This window comes from Camelus dromedarius, chromosome X, assembly GCF_036321535.1.
Source record: "Camelus dromedarius isolate mCamDro1 chromosome X, mCamDro1.pat, whole genome shotgun sequence".
In the NCBI taxonomy this organism is placed as follows: Eukaryota; Metazoa; Chordata; class Mammalia; order Artiodactyla; family Camelidae; genus Camelus; species Camelus dromedarius.
In genome coordinates, this window is record NC_087472.1 from 49,133,946 (window position 1) to 49,157,312 (window position 23,367).

The 23,367-nt window shown below is 33.9% G+C and overlaps 1 protein-coding gene across 2 annotated transcripts in view; it reads right to left on the reverse strand.

Moving 5' to 3' along the window:
* The window catches only part of DACH2 (dachshund family transcription factor 2), a 496,681-nt gene that overhangs the window by 5,501 nt on the left and 467,813 nt on the right, over positions 1 to 23,367 (reverse strand). For both annotated transcript variants that reach the window (XM_064483001.1, XM_031446133.2), the window contains 4 exons: positions 11,621 to 11,769; positions 11,348 to 11,495; positions 6,849 to 6,995; positions 4,917 to 4,982 (listed from right to left, as the gene is read on the reverse strand). In XM_064483001.1, coding sequence (XP_064339071.1) covers positions 4,917 to 4,982; positions 6,849 to 6,995; positions 11,348 to 11,495; positions 11,621 to 11,769 — 510 coding nt within the window. The remainder of the gene's footprint in view (positions 1 to 4,916; positions 4,983 to 6,848; positions 6,996 to 11,347; positions 11,496 to 11,620; positions 11,770 to 23,367) is intronic.

Sequence of the window (23,367 nt, forward strand, 5' to 3'; positions counted from 1 at the left end):
GTTCTTTAGAGGAATGTTGTTCTAGGTTACCAAGTGAGCAGCAAAGAGAGACGATAACGATGTGTCAAAGATCAAAGGACAGACACTGTTCAAACTGATTTTGAAAAAATGGATAAGAACATACAGATCCATATATATTTCATAGTATAAATATATATTAGAATTTCTATATTATAAATATATGTATATTAAATTTTATTTTAAAATATGTGTTTTTTAACATAGAGATTTCAAAACTGTGTCTGCTAGTCACTTTGCTTTTAATTCTTCACTGGCATTGTCACCAAGTGCTGCATATATGAGATCATGGATTTTATATATTAGAAGGGTCAGTTTATACTTTTTGCTTGTTTTGTTTTATTTTTTTGTTTTTCTTTGGGGAGGTAATTAGGTTTATTTATTTATTTATTTTTCTAATGGAGGTAGTGGGGGTCGAACCTAGGACCTTGTGCATGCTAAGCACACATTCTACCACTGAGTTATACCCTCCATCCCAACACTCTTTAAATAAGCTCCCACATTTTTTCCTGAACAAAAATGGTTCAGAAGAAAAAAGAAAAGTCTAGTAGGTTTATCTTTTACATCAAATTTTGATTTACTTTTGACATGTAGTTTGGATTTAATATCTACTTCTGGTTTGTTAGTATCAAACAGAAGGGGAAATATTTAAGATTCCACCATATCTATGGAAAAGTATCCAATGAAAAATATATTCCAGTGTTAAGCCATCTTGTGTCATTGTCAAGCACGTAGGCAAAAAAGCAAATGTGAAAATTATTCACAGAAACTGACATTAGTCTTGCAAAAGAAGTTCCTGGATTTTCTGTTTTATTTTTTTCCCCAAACAAATGCTGTGGCAGAAATGGGTGCAATGTGTCACTGTGTCCTTGTATTTCATGATGTTACCTCATCTGAACTTTTTTTTATTATTTTATTTTATTACTAGAAAGTCAGTTCATGAAGGCTGTTATCTGTTTTCTAAAATTTAGGAGCTTCATATTCTGGATTTTCTTTATATATTGTAATTATTAAGATGATGATGTCAATTTTAAAAAATTTAAGAAACATTCCCTGTACCAGTAGCCCCTAACAATGAAATATAGTCATACAAAAGTTAACTAAGGTATAAACATGCAAAAGGAGAAGTCTCCCTGCGATCATAAAATGATGTTATTTTCTGTTCAGCAGTTCATGTTACTGCTGTTCATGCTAATTAATTAAAGGAGCTGTTGCTGTAATGTGCAAACAGGGAATCTGAGAAACTGAGAGGGCTTTTAGGTCTCCAAGTGAAGTTAAGTCAATCTGGGCGCGGGCAATCAAATGTAATGAAATCACTTGTCAGTGCTAAGCTTGCAAAAACTGTGAAGTTTGACTAGGGAGTAAAAGGATTATAATTAGATTTCCAATAGGATAATAACTAAATGGCAGAATGCAGTAAAGAGAAAATATTACTTTGTTAGCTAATGGTACTGCTGTTCGGTTTTAGTTTTTATCAGCGCACTTGTAGTTGTGCTAATTTAATTTGCTTTTATCAGCAAAAATGCACTACGCAAATGGTACTTGAATGTCATTTGAAAAAATCATTGATCTGAAGGTACACTTAATGACACCCAGTATGTTTATTTTATGTGAAATGGAGATTGGTTGATAAGACGGTTGCTGTCTTCCAGGCCCCCAACTGAGTTATGGGAATCTGGGTGGGAGGATATTAGTGTATATCCTTCACCACCAGCAATAGTGGACACAGCTATCACAGTGAGTGTTTATTCATTTTTTGATCACCTAATAATATTCAGAAGGAGCTGCTATCATAGACTGCTAAAATGAAAGGGATACAGAAATCTTTTTATCAGAATGTGGTCTATGCATGACACCCTGTCTGTCAAACAACCTCATTCAAAGAATAAGACATGAAATAACTAAGCTGAAGAGATTTAGTGTGTGTGTGTGTGTGTGTGTGTGTGTATATATATATTATATATATGTATGTATATATATATATATATATATATTCTTTTATATATATATATAAAAGAATCCTAGTACATGGGCAGTTTGTCTATACTAAGAGCCATGTGCAAATTATCATAAAACTATATATGACTTTATTACTTCTAATGATGGCCAAGCAACATTCTTCTAAGTCCTCCTTAAATTCTCTTAAGGAAATGTCACAGTGGAACTAATTGAATTTCAAAGAAAGAGCACTAAGTGAACGATAGATTTCTATCCAGCAGAGCTATTGACAATAGGTAAAGACTTCACTGATGGTGGAATTGTTTGTTGTGATGAAGATGAGTTTTGGAAATGGCATTGGCTTGGCATGCATGAACTGACCCTCATAAACAATGCTAGGAAATAATCTTCCAAGTTAACAAATGGATAATTGAAGGAAGTGGAAGAGATGAAAACAGTATCAAAATAAGTCACAAAAGAAAAGAAAATAATACACGAAAGCAAAATTATTAGGCAGAACGGGAAAATAATGGTTAAGCTTGAATTTTATGTTTTCCAAGCATTGTACATTTTCTCAAGTTCATGGATACATATAAATGTAATCTTTCAATTCTGAGTATCTTAAATAAAAAGTAATATTATTGGGGTTTTTTGGTAATTATTTGAATTGATTGATTTGGTGAACTGTATTTAAGATTAGTTCTGATAATATTTTCAGATACCTATTCCCTTGGCTAATAGAATAAATCAGTTTTTGCTCATGAAATAATTTCTTTTAGATATTAAATTGTGATTGTACTATTATACTGACACAACTCATTCACTCTAGTTTTCTATGAATTATAATGATAGGAATTGTATTATTTACCTTGCTTAAATGCCATGATAAATGGAGGTGAGAATGTGTACTTTTTTATTTTTACCACATTTATCAAGAACACTATTTAATATAACCTAAAAGACAATCAATACGAATTTTTAACTCACCATGTTTTACCATTATTGAAGATATTAACCACAAATGCTAGACAATTTGATATAAAATTTGAAAAAAATATATAAAAGTTAATCTTGCTTTAACTATGTTCCATCTTAATCCTTTTAAAGGTGCATCTAACTCTCTCATGTTTAGCTAGCTGAAGACAGGAGAGCTTATTAAATGTATGCTCAGTGAAAACAAATATTAAATGTGGCCTCACATAATCACAAATTAATATGCAAAAGTCATTCTTTCCAGACTTCATTAAAATAAAAAAAATGGGGACCAAATAGAGAATGAATCTACCTTTTACTTATATCATGTAATTGACCTCCCACAAATAAGTTATCTGTTGTTTGTTGCATGGAAATGAACTAACTTTAGGACAGATTAAAAGTTTGTTATCTATCTCAAAGTTGGGAATGATGTTACGACTATGAACTAAAGGCATTATGTCAATTAAACAAACAGTAATGAATTGAGAGTATAGGATTAAAGGATAATAAAGATACAAACCCACTGATGGCATGTTTGCTTTACTTCCTGCAGTTCAAAAGCTGACCTTAACATCCCATTCAAAGGAGGGCCCAATCAAGCTCAATGATCCTAAAAGCCTGGATCTGTATTTGTGTGTCACAGATTCAAAAGGGATCAAATGCTTCAGGCTTGTTCAACCCCACCTTGGCGCTGATATGTGGTGGCAACCTCAACTAGTGGTGGCCACAACTAGTGAGGCTGTATTTATCAATTTTACCGTGGCGAATTGATTGGATAAACGCTGAGTTCCATCCAAAATGTCTTTGCTCACACAGACAGAGTCTTTAAGTTGAGGGAAGAAAGCAGGCAAGCAAAAGAGGGATAAGAAACAGCAAAATCTTCTCTGAATTAGCTAAATATGCATGCTTTCACACCTAGTGAAGTTAATGCATTAGTTAGGTCTACCCAGCTGCAGCAGAATCAAGCATTACCAGAAGACCCATGATCTCTGACACTCCTGGTTTTGTAGGGATGATGTGCAAAACTACATGAATGAGGGTTTCTAAATTTTCTGAAGCTGCCACATTAAAGCATGAGCCACTGATGAACCCACGTGGATCTTTTGCTCACATCCAATTCTGTTGCCTTCAAGTAGATCCAGTCATTACACAGTAGAAAGGCACTGATTAGTTAGTTACACTTCCGGCAAGTAACCTATCTATGGCTGTTTTTAAAAGTAAGGAAACTGTTATCTCATGGAGATGCTTTTCCTTTTTTATTAGAGTGAGACATGAATGTGAAAACAAATATCTGCATACAGAGGCTGGAAAAATGGCATTAGAAACACACTGAAAAACTCCAGTAGTCAAATTCAATTTTTATTTTTAGGTGTGTTTGCACTCTAGTAGGATTTTATATTGATTTGTTTTATCTATTTTCTTACTACTAAACATTTTTTAAAATATTTTAAAGCTCTAAGCAGTTATGAGAATCCTGCAAATTGTGAATCATAAGTCCTGCTCTTACTTTCACATTGAGTTGGTTTCTAGAACCATCTAAAATTAGCATCAGAATTTAAATGTTAATTTTTTAAAAAGCCTGCCTAGAACACTTTGCAAATATTGATAGGCTATGATTATTGTACCTGTGGCTTTTACAAACAGTAATGTAGTCAGATTTAAAACACATGCTATTGTACCCTTCTGAAAGGTAAATTATATCCCCAGTTTTGCATTTTTAGAATATGCCTAACATAAATGTACATCCTTTTAACAGAGAAACATATGAGACATTTGCTCACATTGTATATGTAAAATTATTAGTCCTTAAATACATAGTTCCCCAAAACACTGCAGACTTCTTCCTCTGTCATGAAGTAAGAAAAGTTAAACTTACTTATTTTACCTATATGAAAAGTATCAACATAGGAGTTCATCCCCATCCCATCCCCAGGGGTCAGTCACATATTAAGCAGTTATAGAGAAAAGCACGCTGTTTACTATACCTTGCATAGCAGTACTATCATGAGGAGTCCCATTGCTTTCTACTTCAATATCTGGAATCCCAGTGTCTGAAAGAAGTGACATTCAAGATTAAGGTACAATTCTGTTTTTCCTGATTCCATTTTAAGTGAAAACTCTCAGTAAGCCAGTGCTTTGGTCCTAGAGATAACAGGAGACCTTGGGTGGCACTTCAGGTTTTGTTTTTTGTATGTCTGTATGTTCTTAATGGTAGGAGGGAGGATTATAAACCGTGGCTGAATTCTACAGTTGGTCATATATTTTCAGGTATATGGTAAATACTGCTTTATTTATTTTATTCTCCAGGGATAAATTCCGGAAAACGATCTGTCCATAAAAACCCCCTCAGATCATCAGGTAACATACCCTGACTATAGAATAAGAAAAAGGTGAATATAATTGCATAAGTAGAAGTGCCACATCCTTATGTTATATTTTCCAATTTTAAAATGTGATAGATGATGAGATTATCTCGAAGCTAAGCATACGTGAACACCAAAACACAGATTATGTCTGTGGTCTTTATGTAGTACTGGCCCCGGGGGCCAAGGGATACATGAATTGTTTCAGAAAATTAAAAAAAAAAACTTCAGAAAAAGAAACAAGGAGTTGGGGTTTTATTTTTAATTTTAAATATGAAATGTGATTATGTAAAAGTTATTCACCCACATGAAGCACAGCTTAATATGGACACCTCTGTATATACACATTTGCTCAGACACCCTTGGGTAATGTCATAACAGACATCAGTGTGTCATCCAATGCCATCAAGGAGTAATGTGAGAAGGAAATGATTTGAATACAAGTTACCCATCATGCTGTAGAAACAGCTGCTTTTCTTTTATAATAGAGAACAGGGCTCTGGAGTGGAATTCACATACAGGTGGATTTCAAATATGTAAAATAAAAAGTTAAACCTCCTTGGAATTACAAGTTCAGGGCCTCAAATAATAAGCGTGCACATGGTTGACTCCCACTGTCTAAGATGTTCCACTGTATACGATATTCATGTCTTACTTTTTACCTTCTCTCTGCTGCGTCTCAATGACGCATGGCTGTCAAGAGCTAAGAATCGAGCTCTGTATTTCTATTGATTGTGAGGACAATGATCCAAGACAATCACAGTAAAAAGGGAATTGAACTTTTGGAAAAGTACGAATACGGTTGAATATTTGTGTAGGACCTTTATTCATTCTTAGTATAGGACACTGAAGCAACCTCCTTTTAGTTCATGTGTGTGTCATATGTGTACATGGAGTATGTGTACATGTGTGTATAAAATTCTCAGGCTCATTCTTGTCATACAATCATATCTGTTAAATATACCAGTGGTTAATGGGCAAGGAAAGAACTTGAAATGCTCTCTGAGATGAAATTATGTTGTGGGGTTTCATAATTTAAAATGGAATCAGAAAAAGTTTGGAATTAAGAAATTTCATGATGGAAGCACCTCTTCTCACAGGAGCTCCAGGAATTTAGTTAGAATATTTTTTTTCAACCATGTGCTCTTTAAGCTCTCAGCATTGATGCAATCTGTGTTTAAGGAACAAGCATCCTAAAGCTCATTAAAATAGAGTACACCAAACATCAGCATATTTTAACATGAATGGACATAAAATATTTACATTTTATTTGAAGGGAGGTTATCAATATTACTGCTTCTACTGCAAAAGTCAGCAGGATTTCCTGTTATTCCCAGGCTTTTTGTATCTCCCAGAATAGGGATTATTTTGACAGATTTAATTAATGACCTAAAACACTTGGCCTCAAATTGATTTTTTAATTATTTCTGGACAAAGTATCTCCTCTCCTTCCGTCATTCCTTCCTTCCTTCCTTCCTTCCCTCCTTCTTCCCACTCTCTCTCTCTCTCTCTGCTTTGTGTGCCTTGAGTATGAAGGTCCAAATCAGACGCTACCTTTTAACATCCTCAGTCCACTGTCAGTAGTAGTGGCTTGCTTAAGTGCTTGCTCCACTTGCTCTCTGCGCTTTGATTCAAACTCCAAGGCTTCTTGTAGTTTCCTCTTTGCTTTTTTCTCCTTCTTCAGGCGTTTTTGCATGGTAGCTAAAATGTGTAAAGGGAAGTAGTTTGCAAAGGCGTGGCCATGGAAATAAGGTTGCCATTTTGATGAATTATAAACCATACATACAGATTCAGAGAGAGGTACAGATGTATGAGTCAACATATGATTAGCTTCTTTTGATTCCTTTTGTCAGTAGACCCAACCAAAGAGTGTTCAGTCATACAACTGACTTCTTTTTGCTTTCACCTCTCCAGTGAGCATGCTCTATATTACGTGCATTTGCACGGTGGTGGTAGTAGTGGCGGAAAATTGTTTCCTACTTTGACTTCATAAACTTAATGAGTGCATGAAATATTTTATAAATCTCTTAAGAAAAATATTCTTATGATTCACCAGGTTATTGCTATTCATATTTCAAAATATAGAAAAAAAATCTGAAAATATTTATTAAGTCGCAACAAATGATATGCCTTTTAAAACTTACAGTGTCAAGGGTCTAATTCTCTGAGATGTTACCAGTTTTAATGGCAAATATCTCTTTAAATATATGCACGTATCATCAGACTCTCTCTCCATATATCTATATCTATACATTTTAAAGAAAATAACTTTCAGCAATGATTTTATTAATCAACCTGTAAAAGCACAATAGCATTTCTCTCATTTCTATGATGAGGTATAAACAACTGTAACTCAATTCTCAAGGCTTTATATCATAACTAGAAACTTCAACTGCCCTAATGTACGATTGTTTCTAAACCCTGAAACCTTGAAATCAGTGACAATTTCTCAAATAGGATTACTGGGCTTCAGTAATATATTGGTTTATAACAGGGGTCTAAGCAGACCAGCCGTCATATTCTCCCTAAATTGGTTTTTAAAAATTAAGATATTGATATTATGACAATAGAAAAATATTTAAGGAACATTAAGCAAAATTATAAATTATGTGATATTTTTAAATGTTAAAAGTATTCATATATAATTAAAATATTTTGATTGCACTAAACTGAATCTGATGCTAAATTTGAGTTTCAGTTGTATTTATCTCACAGTTCAATGACTTTTCACATAAATGACCTTCAGCAACTTGAAGAGACTCAGTTACCCATCTAAATTTATGTTTATTTAAGACAAAAATTCAGAGGTGTAAGGTAATAACAAGATGGAAATCTTGGAATAAAAATGAAAATGTATGGCTTCTTTTATTTTTGATACAAGACTATTAAATGAGATTGAACATAAAAATATTTTACTATCATAATTATATTTAATTATCATCATTCAATTTAAAGCATTTAGAAAATTACTTAAGTCAGAAGCATAGATTTATTTAAATTAATGTATAACAATGTCCTTGATAAGACAAAAATTTGATTCCTGTAAAATTATTTATTTAAAAGTATTCTATATGTTGATTCCCTTGAAATTTATGATTCCATATATTGTAAACAATGCCACAGCATATTACATTTACAATTATATAAGTAAATAATAATAACTATAATTTATTTAGGACCTACCATGTACCAAACATTTTTCTGGGACTATATCTCATTTAAGCCTTACAGCAACTCAACAAGAAAGATATTGTTATCTCCATTTTATAGATGGAGAAACTGACTCCTTGAGAGGTCAAGACATTTACTCAAGATCACAGAACTAGCAGTTTTTATAGGCTGAGGGCTAAAGATCATATAGGTAATTGTTTCAAAGCCTGGGGACCATATAGTTAGTCAAGGACAAAGACAGATGACCCCCAAGTTCTCTTGTAGTTCTATCATTCTATGATTCTAATTGTTTAATTGCAAAGAACAGTATAATGTACATATATGAATGTTTAATTCAAGTCACATGTTCTGACTAGAAACAAAAATGTAGTTAGGTGGAATATTTAAGTATGAAACATTGCTTTCTTTAACTGAAAAGAAAAGATATTCATAGTGATTCTCACTATAAATATAGTTTTACAAGTGTTTTTTATATATGTATATATAGTATTACTATTTTTCTCTAGAGTTGAGGAGACACTACTTTTTAACCATAATATCAATTTCTTCCCTCTTTCTTTTAAATCATATGACTTCGGATAAAGAATTCACCCTTTATCATAAAAGTTGGATTACTGTGTATAAAATATTTAGAGAACTAGAAAGGAATTTAAGTGATCACTCAATTCAACTATTGTAATAGATGGTGATGCTGAGATTCATAGAGATGAAGTAGATAGTTTCTTTGAATCAATGAGGATAACAGAGTCATTTCTTATAATTATGTTAGTCATAAGAAGTAAAAAGTTAAAAACAGTGTTTAGCACATAGCAGACAGTTGTCAAGCATTAGCTAAGTGGAGGAGTAGTAGTGATGGTAGTAGAAGAAGTGACAGTAATGACAGTAGTAGTAATGGTGGTAGTAATATTAGTGGTGGTATTATTATTATATCATAAAATTGCTAAATTTATTAAATACAAATGCTTCATGGTAAGTTTGATAATAGATACCATATTACATATACTATATCTAGGACTTTTAAAAAGACAATAGATGTGATATCAATGATAAATACAGACTTGAAGAGTCTATAAGAAGTTAATAAACAGAAATCAGTATGAATAGATCCCTAGAAGTTAGAATCCAATTTTAATATATGTAGTAGATTTTCATTAGTCAATTTAAGAATGTTATTATAGTTAACATATGATTATTTGGTATTCTAGTATAAAAAATTTCCCTACTAAAGAAATGTATTTTAATGACTGCTAATCATAATACATATTGTATACCAAACATCATAAATAAACAAATTTCTCCAAACTTTAAAAAGACAATTTAGCCTTTGCTTAGTAGTATTTAATGAATTTGGCAAGATAAGAAGAGGTTTAATTCCTTTTCAATGCAATGACTGAATTTTCATTTTGACCTAGACTAATGATTCCTAGGCCTTAAGGGAAATGCACAGTAAAATTTTAATTTGTTGACACAAATTTTGGAATATAATATGCTATTTTTGGAATAGTATAAAGTTAGTGGATTTCACTCAACTGGAGTCATTCTTCCTTGTTTAGGGAGGCATTATCCAGGTTGTCAATTTCCTCTCCCTTTCTTTGCCTCTCCTTCCCACTCTTTAACTCTTTTACTTAAGTCTTGCTTTGTGATCCTTCCATAGAAGAGTAAGCAGAGAAGGGAAATAAGCTGAAATTTGCAATAGCCATTCATGCTGCTGTTTACTATTTTATGGTAAATTTAAGGAAGAGGTGGGAATTCTTGGCTAAAGTTTTTAATTTTCTTGGCTTTGATATGAAGTCATCTCATTCTTTACATCTGTAGCTTATCAAATGTCTACCCATTGTTGGCAAGTTAATTTTATTTGTGGACAACATTTCTCCATTCTCTCCCTTTTGTCTCCATCCCTACTTACCCTACCTTACTTCAGTCCTCATCACCACTACCTGGGTGAGAGCAGTCTCCTTTTACACAGTCTCCTTGTTTCCAGTCTTACGCCAAATCCCCTTTAATCTATCTCAACACCAAGAGTGGTCTACCGAATTGAAATCAGACCAGATTATTTCCCTGCTTATCTTTTAATACTTCCATAACCTACAGCTACTCTTTTGCCTGGTTAGAAATGTCCTTTATAATTTACCTTCTACTTTCTTTTTCCATCATCTCCCACCATTCACTTCATAAAGCTCAAAGCCATAGTGATAACAAACTATACAGTTGCCCATGTTTGAGGCTTCTTGCCTCCATACCTATGCTCACTGATATCTCTGTCTAGAATGGCCAGATCACTCAGGTACTCTCATGCCCTTTCTTGGCTTACTGATTCTTCAAGACTCAGGTTTAGGTGTCAGCATCAGAAAGCGTTCCTCAACCATCCACCCTGCCAATACCAAGTTGAACTAACTACCCTCTCTCTATATATACATATATAATGTGCATCATTGCTCTTACCACTTTGTCTTGAAATTTGTTGGTTGTTTGTGCTAGTCCTCTGAAATGTACATCTTTCAAGGACAAAGACTGACTTTTATTTATCTTCTAACCTCAGAATGTAACATTGTTCTTGGCAAAGAGTAAACATTTCATATACAAATATATGTATGTTAGATTATATATATATCTATCTATCTCCAGGTGTATTTTATGAAATTTTGAGGAAACTAAGAATATTCATGTTTCTAAATCTGAAGTGTAGATCTCACTCATTATATATAATTACAAAGAGAAATAGTATAAACATCTTACCTTGTGGATTGCACACAGTATTTGATTCTTAGCTTGTCATTTGTTTTCGGCAGTTCCAGGCCATCCCTGAGACTATTTCTACTATTATGGAAAATATCTCCAACATGATGTTAACTTGTTCATCATATTGAACTTGTTAAACTTACTTCTGCTTTGAAGCTCAACTGCAAGTTGTCTTTCAAGGTTTTCTCTAATTTCTCTCTCTCTATACAGCTCCATTCTCAGTTCCTTTTTTTCCTGTTGAATCTGCTTCTCCTGGATGCGAGCATTATCCAAAGCCACTTTCAGTAGACCCTGTCAAAGTACAGCAAATGACATGCAGTTCATCTTATCTGTTTTAATTTTTCAAATATGAAATAATTTATGTAGGTGCTAATGTCTTGTATTACATTTATTTTGTTTATAGAAATATTGTTGACCTGAATGTTGGTCAACAGAGTCTCCACAGAGGACAGACTATCAGCAAAAATGAATGGTCCAGGGAATCCAGGAGGCAATGCCTGCCCAGGAGTCAGTTGGATCTTGTCCAAGGGTGACTTCATCATTGGAATTTGAACGGGTACCTCTTCTGCAAAAAAACAAAATTAATATCAGAAAGTTCACAAACTAATAGCTCACGTTTTTCACTATGTTTCTTTGACCTCTATGGCATCTATAAAGATTTCTAAAACGAAATGGTGGAAAACACATAATTGGAAGTCATACCTATTTCTCAGCTGACTCTAATTTCTCAAAATAAGTGTTTCTGTAAAGAATCAGTGAAAATGAAACAACATTTACTGCCAAAGAGGCATACAATTTGGAGAAACAAATTTAAGATATGTTTATTAATAACTATAAATTAAATAATCAGATCACTTCCTGATAAAGCATACATTGCTTTTTTATTTTTTCTCTTTAAATCTAGCTATCCATCTATATATCATTTCCATTTTAACACTTTTATTGAGGTATAATTTATATATAGTAAAATTCAACTATTTTAATGGTATGTTTCAATGATTTTTGTAAATTTGTAGAACTGTGCAACCATCTCCAAAAATCTATTTTAGAACATCTCAATCACCCTCAAAGTACCCCTTAATGCCCATTTACAATTAATCTCCTTCCCCACCTCCAGCCCCAGAAATCACCAGTCTCTCTGCTGTCTCTATAGGATTGCCTTTTCTGGACATTCACATAAAGAGAATCATACAGTAAGTGGTCTTTTGTGTTTGGCTTCTTTCACTTAGCATAATGTTTCTGAGGTTCATCCATGTCATGTCATGTATCAGTGGTTTATTCCTTTTTATTGTTGAAAAGTTTTCCACTGCATGGATGTATTGCTTTTTGTTTAACCATTCACTAGTTTGGCATTTGGCTTGTTTCCAGTGTTACCTTTTTTTTTTGAAGAATATTTCTTATGGAAAAAAAAATTACTTATAGTGCAAAAATACAAAGTTTATCTTTCCATTCCTTTTTATATTAACTTCTTCTACACTCTCATTACTTTAATGAGATTCCCTCTTAGCTTCAGATGAAGAGACAGTAATAGAATATTTGTCTAATAAGATATTTCAGATTTGTTTTGCAGAGATCTATCTAATTACAAAAGGAAATTCCTCCTACTCTGAGAAGCTAACTACTTGGCTATCTACTTCAATTCTAGTTGAAATTCTTTTTTATGTGAGATGTATGAACCAGATAACAAAGTTTCCTCTGCAATTAGGAATTTAGGCTTTTGTTTGACATATGTAAAAATAAACTGCTACAAAGAGGTAATCTTGGAATGTAGCCAAACAAACCCTGGTATTCTTAAATGGCTTCAATAGCAGGGCACGATGACTTGAATCGTAGCACCGCAGATAAAATTACTCTAGTCACTTTATTTCAGTAACTGAGCACAAGCAAAGTATGCAGATATGTATTTCTCTTGTCATAAAAATTTTCAGTGACCCCAGGTAGTATGAGACTCATTCAAGAATAAAACTAGGATTGAATCCACACCTAACTGATTTTCACATGGCTTGAAAACAAAAATCTAGCTATTGGTTCTGGTTCCTGGAGGGATAGGAATATGGATTTTCATACAGTTAGACCTCGTTTGTCACTAGCAAGCAATCTATATATGTAGTGTGCAGAGTCTTGAACCCCATTGATTTCACAGTCATCACGGTTTGCTGTGGGATTTCTTGTGTGGGAAGCTGAGGCATACAATTGCGGGAACTTCTGTGCGATTACTTAATGGGATAGCACTATCTCTGAACAAAAGGCTCTTAATATAGATCACCTTTACAAATTCTAATTTTATAAAACCTATAGGGATAAAAGATGCTAATGATTATTTTAGAGAATCAACAGTTTCACATTATTTGATTCCAAAATATTATAGAGTATGTACTTATTGGTCTTAAGGAATTCAATAGTATGCATAAAACAGCCTGCTAATTTTCTTTTCGCACGGGAAACTGTGATGAGCATATTCCCAGGAATTGTTCTGTAGTAAAACTTAAAAATAATATTTTGATCATAAATGCCTGCTGCATGTGTTTTACAGAACTCACTTGTAAAATTAAGCCTAACCTCTTAGAGAACATGTCTTCCTTTCTTCCTTCCTCACTCCCTCCTTCCCTCCCTCCTTTCCTTCCCTCCTTTCCTCCTTCCTTCCTTCCCTCCTTTCCTCCTTCCTTCCTTCCTTCTCTCCTTCCTCCCTCCCTTCCTTCCTTCCTTCCTTCCTTCCTTCCTTCCTTCCTTCCTTCCTTTCTTTTCAGTAGTAGTTTTGGAAGAAGCAAAGTATTCTAGAGGGAAAGAGCACAAATTTTGATCCATTTAAACTACAAGGTTAGAACATTGGAAATATCCCATTACAGCTCTAAATCTTAAAATATGTCTTAGACAGCAGCTCTAATGTTTCTAAGGTATATTTCTTAACAGCTAACCAAGCAATATCATGCTTTATTGTCATTGCTTGAAGTCTGTATTTAGCTAATATTTTGTCTTCCACACATGAGTGCATTCAGTGGATAGGATGACTTCATAATGATCTACCAATATTGTTAATAATTGAGGAGTTTCTACACCTTTCAATTGATGTTTATAAATCATGAAGTATGAATTTATGTAGCCTGGAAAATCTGTTTTTACAAAGTGAACTGCTACAAAGTTAGAACACTGACTTCAGGCTGATTCAGATATAATGTAATGTTTCCCCTGAATAAATATTCTGTATGGGGGAAAGTTCTTAAAATTATGGATTCCTCATTATGTATCACTTTACACACACATGTAACATCAGTGGTAAGAAACTAAGGGATATTCTACAAACAAAATACCTGAAAAGGAAAGCGATACATTCATTATGCATAAAACAGAATTAGAACAACTTTAAAATCACCAGTAGTCTTCTGTTTGGAGATGAAAGAAATGCCATTAAATTGGCTGAAGGGAAAATTAGTATTGACTATAAAGACAGGTTGCATGGTCTATGGTTTGTAATGTTGCTGTACAGTAGATTGAAGTTTCAAAATAGTATTACTCTTCTTTAAAGAGATAGACACAGCTGAATTAGGTGCTGCTTGCTGCAGTGAGGATCAAATGCAAAAAGAATCATATTTCATCAGGCCCAGTCAACACCAGGAAAATAAATAGAAATATAAGAGGTATGCAGGCAATGATTCATTTTGATAATCTGGCCCAAGAGAGACACATAGAGACAGCACACAGATCTAAGCTTCCACCAAAAGACAAATAGGACACAGAGGGTGGGAATTGGGATGACAGTGTAGCAGAGGTCACATCGATTTTCAGCAGCAGTTTTCACACAGATGAGATAACCCTGGACTCTATTTGGCCCATTGTTCATATCCTACCTGTCCCACAAGCAATAAATTTCCTAGTCCTAGAAAAGAGCAGTAAAGAAGAAGGATTCTACTTATGACTTCTGATGATTAAGTTTCTGTGCAAACCAAACACGCTTTTCCAGACCAAGGTCACATTGCATGTTAAGGTCCAAAATAGCCAAAAATGAATTGAAGCGTATTATGTTTTGGTGTATATAAGTGGAAACTGTCAAACCATTCATCATTTTTTTTCTGATTTAAATCACATGCTACAAAAATGAATGATAAATGCATTAGGAATCTATTTCAATCATGTAATAGGTCATCACATCCGAATGGCATCCACATTTTCTTCAGAGTTTGAACAGATGCACTGTTATGTATGGAGGAATTTATTAGGTAGGCTTGAGAAATCCTAATTGGTAATGAAATTAAATATGGGCAAGTCCTAGAAATCTAGATTGTCAGTGAAATAAGAGCATCTCTTTGTACTCCAGGAGAAAAGGGTTTTGATTGAGCACTTTGATTTAAAAGGCTAGTGTTCAAAACGCATACATTAAAATCTTTATAAACACATATGGTGCAGTGGTATAAACTAGAAGATAAAGGTAGAACAATTGCTATCTAGCCGAGGATACAAGCAACCTCTTAATTTGTTGATGCAAAGTAGAGACCGCTTTTATTGAACCTGTTTGTTAAACCTGCCATACTTTGTAACGGCACTTGGAAATTCATTTAAAGAACAAGCTCTTAATTTTAATTTCTTACTCAGGGCCCAGAAGAAGAGATGTAAAAGTTGACAGGAACTTTATTTGTAGATAAAAAAAGATAAACATATAGCAAATGCTTAGAATGGAAAAGACCTCCTAAAAATTCAAGTCAAGGATGCTAGAGACTTTCTATATGACTTGAGTGGTTATTTTCCCACTTTTTCTATGGGGTTAAGTGTTTCCTCTTTCCTCTGGGCTTTGAGGATTGTGATACAGGAATAGAAACTGAACAGAGCTGACTCACTCAGCAGTGGAAAAATGCAGCCACCTACCAGGTCATCTGTTTTCATTCTTTAACAAGTAAATTCAATTTCATTATCTGATTTGAGAGCTTTCCCCTAAATACAGCTGGCCCAAGGGACTCGCCTTTGTTGGTGTCATTAGTATTACATTCGGCACAAGCAAGACACCTGCTTCCCTCTTCCAAACTAAGGAACAATAACAACAACAAAATGACCAACTGCTGTGCAATGATCTGACGTGCATGAATATGAGGAAGTGTTCATGGTCTGCGTTGAACAATGACTCAAGTGTTGCCATCATCAAATGTTGGAAAAGGAAAAACTTGATCCCCAAATTGTTAACGTTTCTTCAGGGAGGCAAAAAAGAAACAGTGCTCCTAAATGCAAGCAGAAAACTAGTAGCAAAGGAGTGAAAGGTCACCAGTCTGAGCAAGTGAGACAGAATACTTCTAAAACAAATTATGGCTCCATTTTGCTCTTGAACCTTAGATTAGCAATTTGGAAACACAGGCTCCTTTATAAGTTACAAAGTAGAAATAAATCATCTTTCAGATAAAATAGTACGCAGATAACAAATACTACCTCCAGTGAAGGGTTTGAAGAAGTATGCTACCCAGCCCCTGTTATTAAGAAGCTGACACATTATTTTGGGAAAAAGTCAACAAGTTACAGAACAGTACAGTTAGGCTTGAAATCACGTGGCATAGATTGTTAAATGACTCTAGGAGTTCCAAGAAGGAGAGATGACAATGGTCTGGAGTCAGCACTCAAACTAATCTATTCATGCTCTCTAGCTGAAAAGTGTTTCCACTGTCCTTAGAATTAAGTCCATGGAACTTCCCTAGGCTATTAGATGTGACAAAAAGAAAAGGTTCCTTGCTCAAACTAGTGTAGAAAGAAACTGGGTTAAAAATGTTAATTTTCCTTAAAGCAAGGCTTGCCAGATAAATTACAGGGTGCCCAGTGAAACTGGAAATTCGGATAAACAGCAAATGATGTTCTAATATAAGTATGTCAGAACATTCTATGGGACCTCCTTATACTAAAAAATGATTGCTGTTTATCTGAAATCTCACTGTGCAGACTGTTTCTTTTTTTTAATTCTTTTTTTTAATTTGCTAAATCTATTAAAGCAGAATATCCCACAGCCTTTAAAATGCTAATTCAAAGTATTAACATATGTTATATGTTAATTTAGGCAGGGAGAGCTTAGTGATGATAGAGAAAGATGCTGGAGCCTGACTGCCTTGATTTGAAACCCTGCTCTGATTTGCTAGTCCTTGGAAAATCTCTTTAATCTTTCTGTGCCTCAATTTACTCATCTGTAAAGTTAGGATAATTATATACCAATCCCATACGTTTTTTTATAAAGATTTATGAGTATTTGTAAAGTTTGTGGAACAATGCCTGACTCAAAGTAAATGCAGTAGAACAGTTTGTTAAATAAAGTATTAACTGAAAATTCCCAGGAGTGGAAGGGGACAATACAGTAACGTACTTGACCACTTAAGCATCCACTAACACCTCATCAGGCAACATGTTTGGAAAGATCCTTTTCTAGCTAATAATTAGATGAGTCTGGCTTCACCCTAAATTAAGCCAATGTTATTTTCTCAGTTATCAAAGGTCTGAGGAGACTTCTTAAGTCAAGGTCAATGGTTCTCAGCATGGGGGAGGCAATTTTGCTGCCCAGAGGACATTTGGCAATGGCTCAAGACATTTTTGACTCTCAAAAATTGAAGGGTAGGGGTCTGTGGTATAGGCTAGGGATGCCCCGCCCCCTGTCTCCATCTGCACCGAAGAATTATCTGGACCAAATGTCAATACTGATTGAGAACTGCTGTCCCAGAATGATACAAGAAAATCTCAAGGAATGGACAGTGCACTAGATCTGTCTTTCTGCACTAAACTTCTACTAGAGAGTTTAATATGCTTAATAAGGCAATAAGGTCAAATTCAAGATATGGAGCTAACACATTACTTTACAAGGTATGTTTTAGAGTCCTCCATTTAATTTTAGGTTCCTGACTTTGGTCCTTTGTTCAAATGTCGCCTTATTAGTGAAATCTATACCATACATGAAGGAGGATTAATAAAATGGCCACACTTAGGCTAACAGATAGCTTATTCATATGCTTGCCCTTAAAATGGTCAACTGACCTGACTAACCGGTTGCTATTCACAGCTCCAGGCCCATTGTTAAAACTAAAGCTATTAATTTGACTGTTTCTGCTTTACTCCAGTAATCAAAAGTAATAATCATACTTGGTTTCTGAGTTGTTCTCCAGGGAGAAGGTCACGGGACTATAACCTTACAAAATAGCCTGAATTACCAAGAAGACCACTCCTTGGGTACTTATGAGATAAAGAAATTGAATGAAAGAGCGACAACCACTAGCCTCTATAGACTTGGTCGTCTGGAGACACCGTGATGCCACTCTGAGTCTTATGAGAAGAAAATGATTCTATTGATTGTTATCCATGCTTTATTGTTTGAGCTATGGCTGTATAACCACCCTGCCCCATCCCCAAGGTGGGCTCACAGTTGTGAAGGCACTAGCCTGCTGTGAGTCCCCTTTGCCCAGCAAAGCAATAAAGCTGCCTCTTCTTCTAAGCTCCAAGACCCTGTCTCTGAGTTATTTGGCTCATCAGGGATGGGGGCTGATCTTTCGGCAACAAACATACTATTTAACACTGCAGCCTGTCCCTTGATTTCCACTCCCTTAACATACATTTTTCTCTAAAATTGATCACCATTTAATAGACAATATAACTTATTAATTTACTATTTTTGTTACATGTTTCATCTGACTACAATATACTTTCCGTAAGAATGGGGACCTTTTTTTTTTTTAATTTTCATTTTCTCACTGCTGTTTCCTCAGTATTCAGAATAGGAACTATACTGGGTCTACAACACTTGTAATGACTTTGGATACATAGACTGGTAATCTTAAGGCTTGAGGTAAGATTTCTAATCATCAGACTGATTCCATTTTTTTCTATTCAAAAAAACAAGACTGTACATGAATATTAATTTCAAAAGTTTTTTCACAAGTATGTGGTGAAAGTAAGAAAGAAAGAGAGACTGGAGGTAAAAAGTTTATTGTCAACTCTCAGCCTTTCCAATAAAATAAATGATTGCTATAGTCTACAGATACTGTGACAAACTAAAATTTTATAATCTTGAAAAATAATTGATATAGTTATCAAAGCATGTCTACTATATATTTATTGAAACTGTCTGCATATCATAGTCCTTTGAGGACTGAAAATAGTAAAAATATAAATCTTCTGGCCCATACACATAATTTTCCATCATCTTTAAGATGATATATTGTTGCATCAAAGATAAAGTTGACTGATTTGTTTGGAAGTACATCTGTGTTTTCTACAGCCTAGAAATAGAAAAAGGCTGAGGACACAGAATAGAAATAAGTTTCATACAGAGACTAGAGTTTGATCTAAAAACTGCAAGACAGATCAGAATTTCTAATATAAACAACCAAACAGCATCAGAGGCATGTACAAGTACCTTCTCCTGGATACCTCTGTGAAAAAGGTTGTAGAGGGGAGAACATTAAATGAGTGAGGAGTACATAAGTGAGATTGTGTTAGAAATTGGCAAACAAGAGGCAGCAGTGGGCATAGAGATAAAGTGGGATGTGTTTAAGAAAAATGGCAGAGAGAGGACACATTTCCATCAATCAGCTGACCCTTCCAGGTGATAATGTTTTGTTACCTTGGCTTATCTGTAAAATGGCCTCAGGGTTCCAATATAATCCTGCTTTTACCCTTACTAGGGGTTCAGTCATCTAGCTGACTGCAGAGGCTGTAAAGTAGATTTTTCATTTTGCTTCCCTGCCGGAAAATGTGCAACCCTTTCCATCAACCAGGAAAGAAAACTCTCTTCTTGATCTGGCACAAATCAGGAAGAGAAATTTATTACTCTGACCTGGCAATTCAGGTGCTAACGTTAAAATCACTGATTTTTTTTTTTTTTTGGCTTACTTAACATATCTGCGTAGAAAGGATGAGGATTGGTGGAAGGTACAAGGGAATAAGTTATTAATCCAGCATCTTAACATCAGTGGTCAGTGATTGGTAACCTTTATCATTCATCAGAATGTCCTGAAGATCTTTAAAAATATTCCCAACTCCAAAAGTTTCTGATTCAATAGGTCTAGGGCCTGGCAGCTGGAATTCCTAAGTGCCCAGTTGCTGGTTCACGTTGCTGGTATGGGGACCACAGTTTGAGAAACCACTGTGCTATATAAAAGTCAATTTTGCTACATTTAAAGAAGATTAATATTGCTTCCTATTACACTACCTTTTTAACTGTTGTCTTAACCAATTAGAGAAATTCCAAATGATAACTAAATTATGTATATTTGCAGCTTTGAGAAATTGCATAAAATTGGAGACAGATCAACTAGCCTGTTCTACAGACCTAGAGATGCTGAAAACCAATTTACATTACACTGAAAAAACGTATAATGGAACCTGTTTGTAATACAGAATCAGAGGGGAAAAAAGTTAAAAAAAAAAAAGTGAGTCTATACAGGTAAAAGCAAAATACTTTTCCAAGAATGAATTTAACAGAAGCAACTGTTTAGTAAGGAAAACAGCAGTTATATGGATCAATCCTTAAGTACTATTTCCTTGTATCCATGAAAGATGGAAAGTGGGTATTTTGACAGGATTAAGATTAAAAATCAAAGATGATTCAAAATCAGAACACCACTGTCATGGTAAATTTGGCAAGAACAGTCTATATAACAGTTTATAAATTGTCACCTCCTATAAACTCTATAATGAAGAGTATGTAGATAATTATACAGGTTTGACATTTATATTGATAGACTCACTAATAACTCTGCAATTATACCTATTTATAGTCTGTGAATATTCATAATTTTTATGTTACCACAGTACCAATGATATAAAATTGAGAACATTCTTTTTTTATTATCTCTTCTCTCTCTGTCTCTTTCACAGACATACAAACATGCAAGCACACACGGTGGTGAGAATCCTGATTTTTCTGTTTTAAGTAGGAAATTAAAAAACTAAGGCACTGAGGAACCATATTTTGATGACAGGAAAAAAAAATAAGGGTTTTCCTAATAGATGAGTCTTGAAATCATAATCACAATACTATTGTCAACCTAGCCAGCTCAAAATGAGGCCAATCATTTAATTTAATTATTTTGCAAAGCTAAATTTTTCTTTAAAATAAATTTGAATTATTAGAGCAAAGCACTGCACTTTTCACATTTTTTCTTTCCTGTATAATGTAGTCACTAAGACCATCAAAAACTTGCTTCTCCTCTGAAAATTTGAAGTTTTATCAATGAAGCAGGCATCTTTTAATGATGCTCAATTCAACCTTCATCAAGTGCACAGTCCTGTTTTTCGATGTTGTTTATTGCCATGAGAGCGAATATCATCTGATGAACAAGGTTGTTTTTTTAATAAAATAATAATAATAAATGAAAATAATAATAAAGTAACTCACAAGATACAGCCAAAGGAACAGGGAAGGGTAAATGTCATCACTAGGACAAATGAATGTGCTATTTTGTTTCATGTTTTATCATTGCCTTTTCCTCCTCTTCAATTCTAGTTAGTTTGTAGGACTTGTTTCAATTTTATTCTCTTCTACTCAATATTCACATCTAACTTAATGACTTTATCAGAAACACTGACTGAATACTGAGCTGTGCCTGGTATTGTGATAAAAATTAAAATGAGTTCACAGACTTGTAAACTGAAGAGTTGTAGTGATTTCCTCTAATAATTATTTTAGACAAATATAGTTTGTCTATATGACAAAGAGTAATAACTTCAAAAAATCAATTACAAAGTTGCACAAATGTATCACTCAGAGTAACTTCAATAGTTATTCAGAGGTTAATCACCAGATACCACCGCTTTCTTATTTTAACTTTTTGCTCCTAAAGTGTATGATTTTGCTATTCTACTTAAAACACAATGAACACGACTGAATCTCTCTGTGTCTTGGAATGTTACATCTCTAAACTTCAACATCCCTATTTGTAGAACAGGAAGAACTACCAGAGTGTTTATGGGAGGTTTAAATGACAAAACAAACATGGAAGCACCTAGCCCTGTACTTAGCATATAGTAGACCCAAAGTAAAAATTGGCTAAATCTGAAAGTATGCTAGCCTTCTAGATACCAAATGTTTAAGAAAAATGATTGAACTGAATGTACACTGATTCCAAGATTTGCCCATGAAATTTCTTTTTTTTAAATTTATTCTGGTATATTGATTGAAATATTTAGTTAATATAGCAACCATTAATTAAGGATTTGTAGTCTCTTATTTCATTTTCCTAATAACCAGACAAAAAACAAACTTGCAATTTTGCAACTCAAACCTGTCAGATTAGCTCCTAGGTAGTTGGAAGACTTCAGGCTCATTATTTGAGTCACATTTTTTCCCTTAAACTTAATTGAGGCTACATTTTTATTCCCATGGAGAATTGCAAGTTTAAGGTAAGTGTGCTTTCTACTAAAAAAAAAAAAAAAAAAAAAAAAAAAAGCAGGAAAAACCTATCTTATATTTTCCTGACAAATTCAGCCTTATTTTATTAATGTTGAAATTCTTTCACCCACTATTTGTTACAAATATTTATAGATCCATATGGAATGGCAGATGTTGAAGCAGAGACACTACAGACATTTTTTCACTTTCGCTAATAACCCTAGTACTTGAGGATTTTTTTTCAACTTCTATCATAAGAACTTTAGTTTGAACGAAGAATCTAAAATCTTCACTGAATATAATATTTAGAATTATTATAAGATTATGTCTATGATGAAGCTGGGTCTATGCAGAAAAAGTAGAGTCTGATGTTTTTTAACAGCTTTCAAATATACACGTATATCTGAAAGGTATATATGTATATTTATAAATAAATATACATACATACATATGTGTGTGTGTGTGTGTGTGTGTGTGTGTGTGTGTGTGTGTGTGTGTGTGTATTTCAAAGCTTGAAACATAAAGGGAAAAATTTTTGGTTGCTTTAAACTACTCTTACACTGCACAATTCGATCAGATCTGCCCAGGTAATTTCCCAGCTCTCAACTTCCAGTGACAGTTTAAGTCCCTCTAATTTTCTCCTTTTTCTTTCCTTGTATGAGCCTGTCTTTGTACATACTCATAATCAATGATCTCTCTTTAGGGGAAAAACTATTTTAAAGATTTCCTTTTCACAAAGCCCAACAAAAATCAACAAGTGATATTAAATGCAGTTCTCTAACATTTTCTATGTCTATGAATGTTTAAATATTATGAACTTAGCCA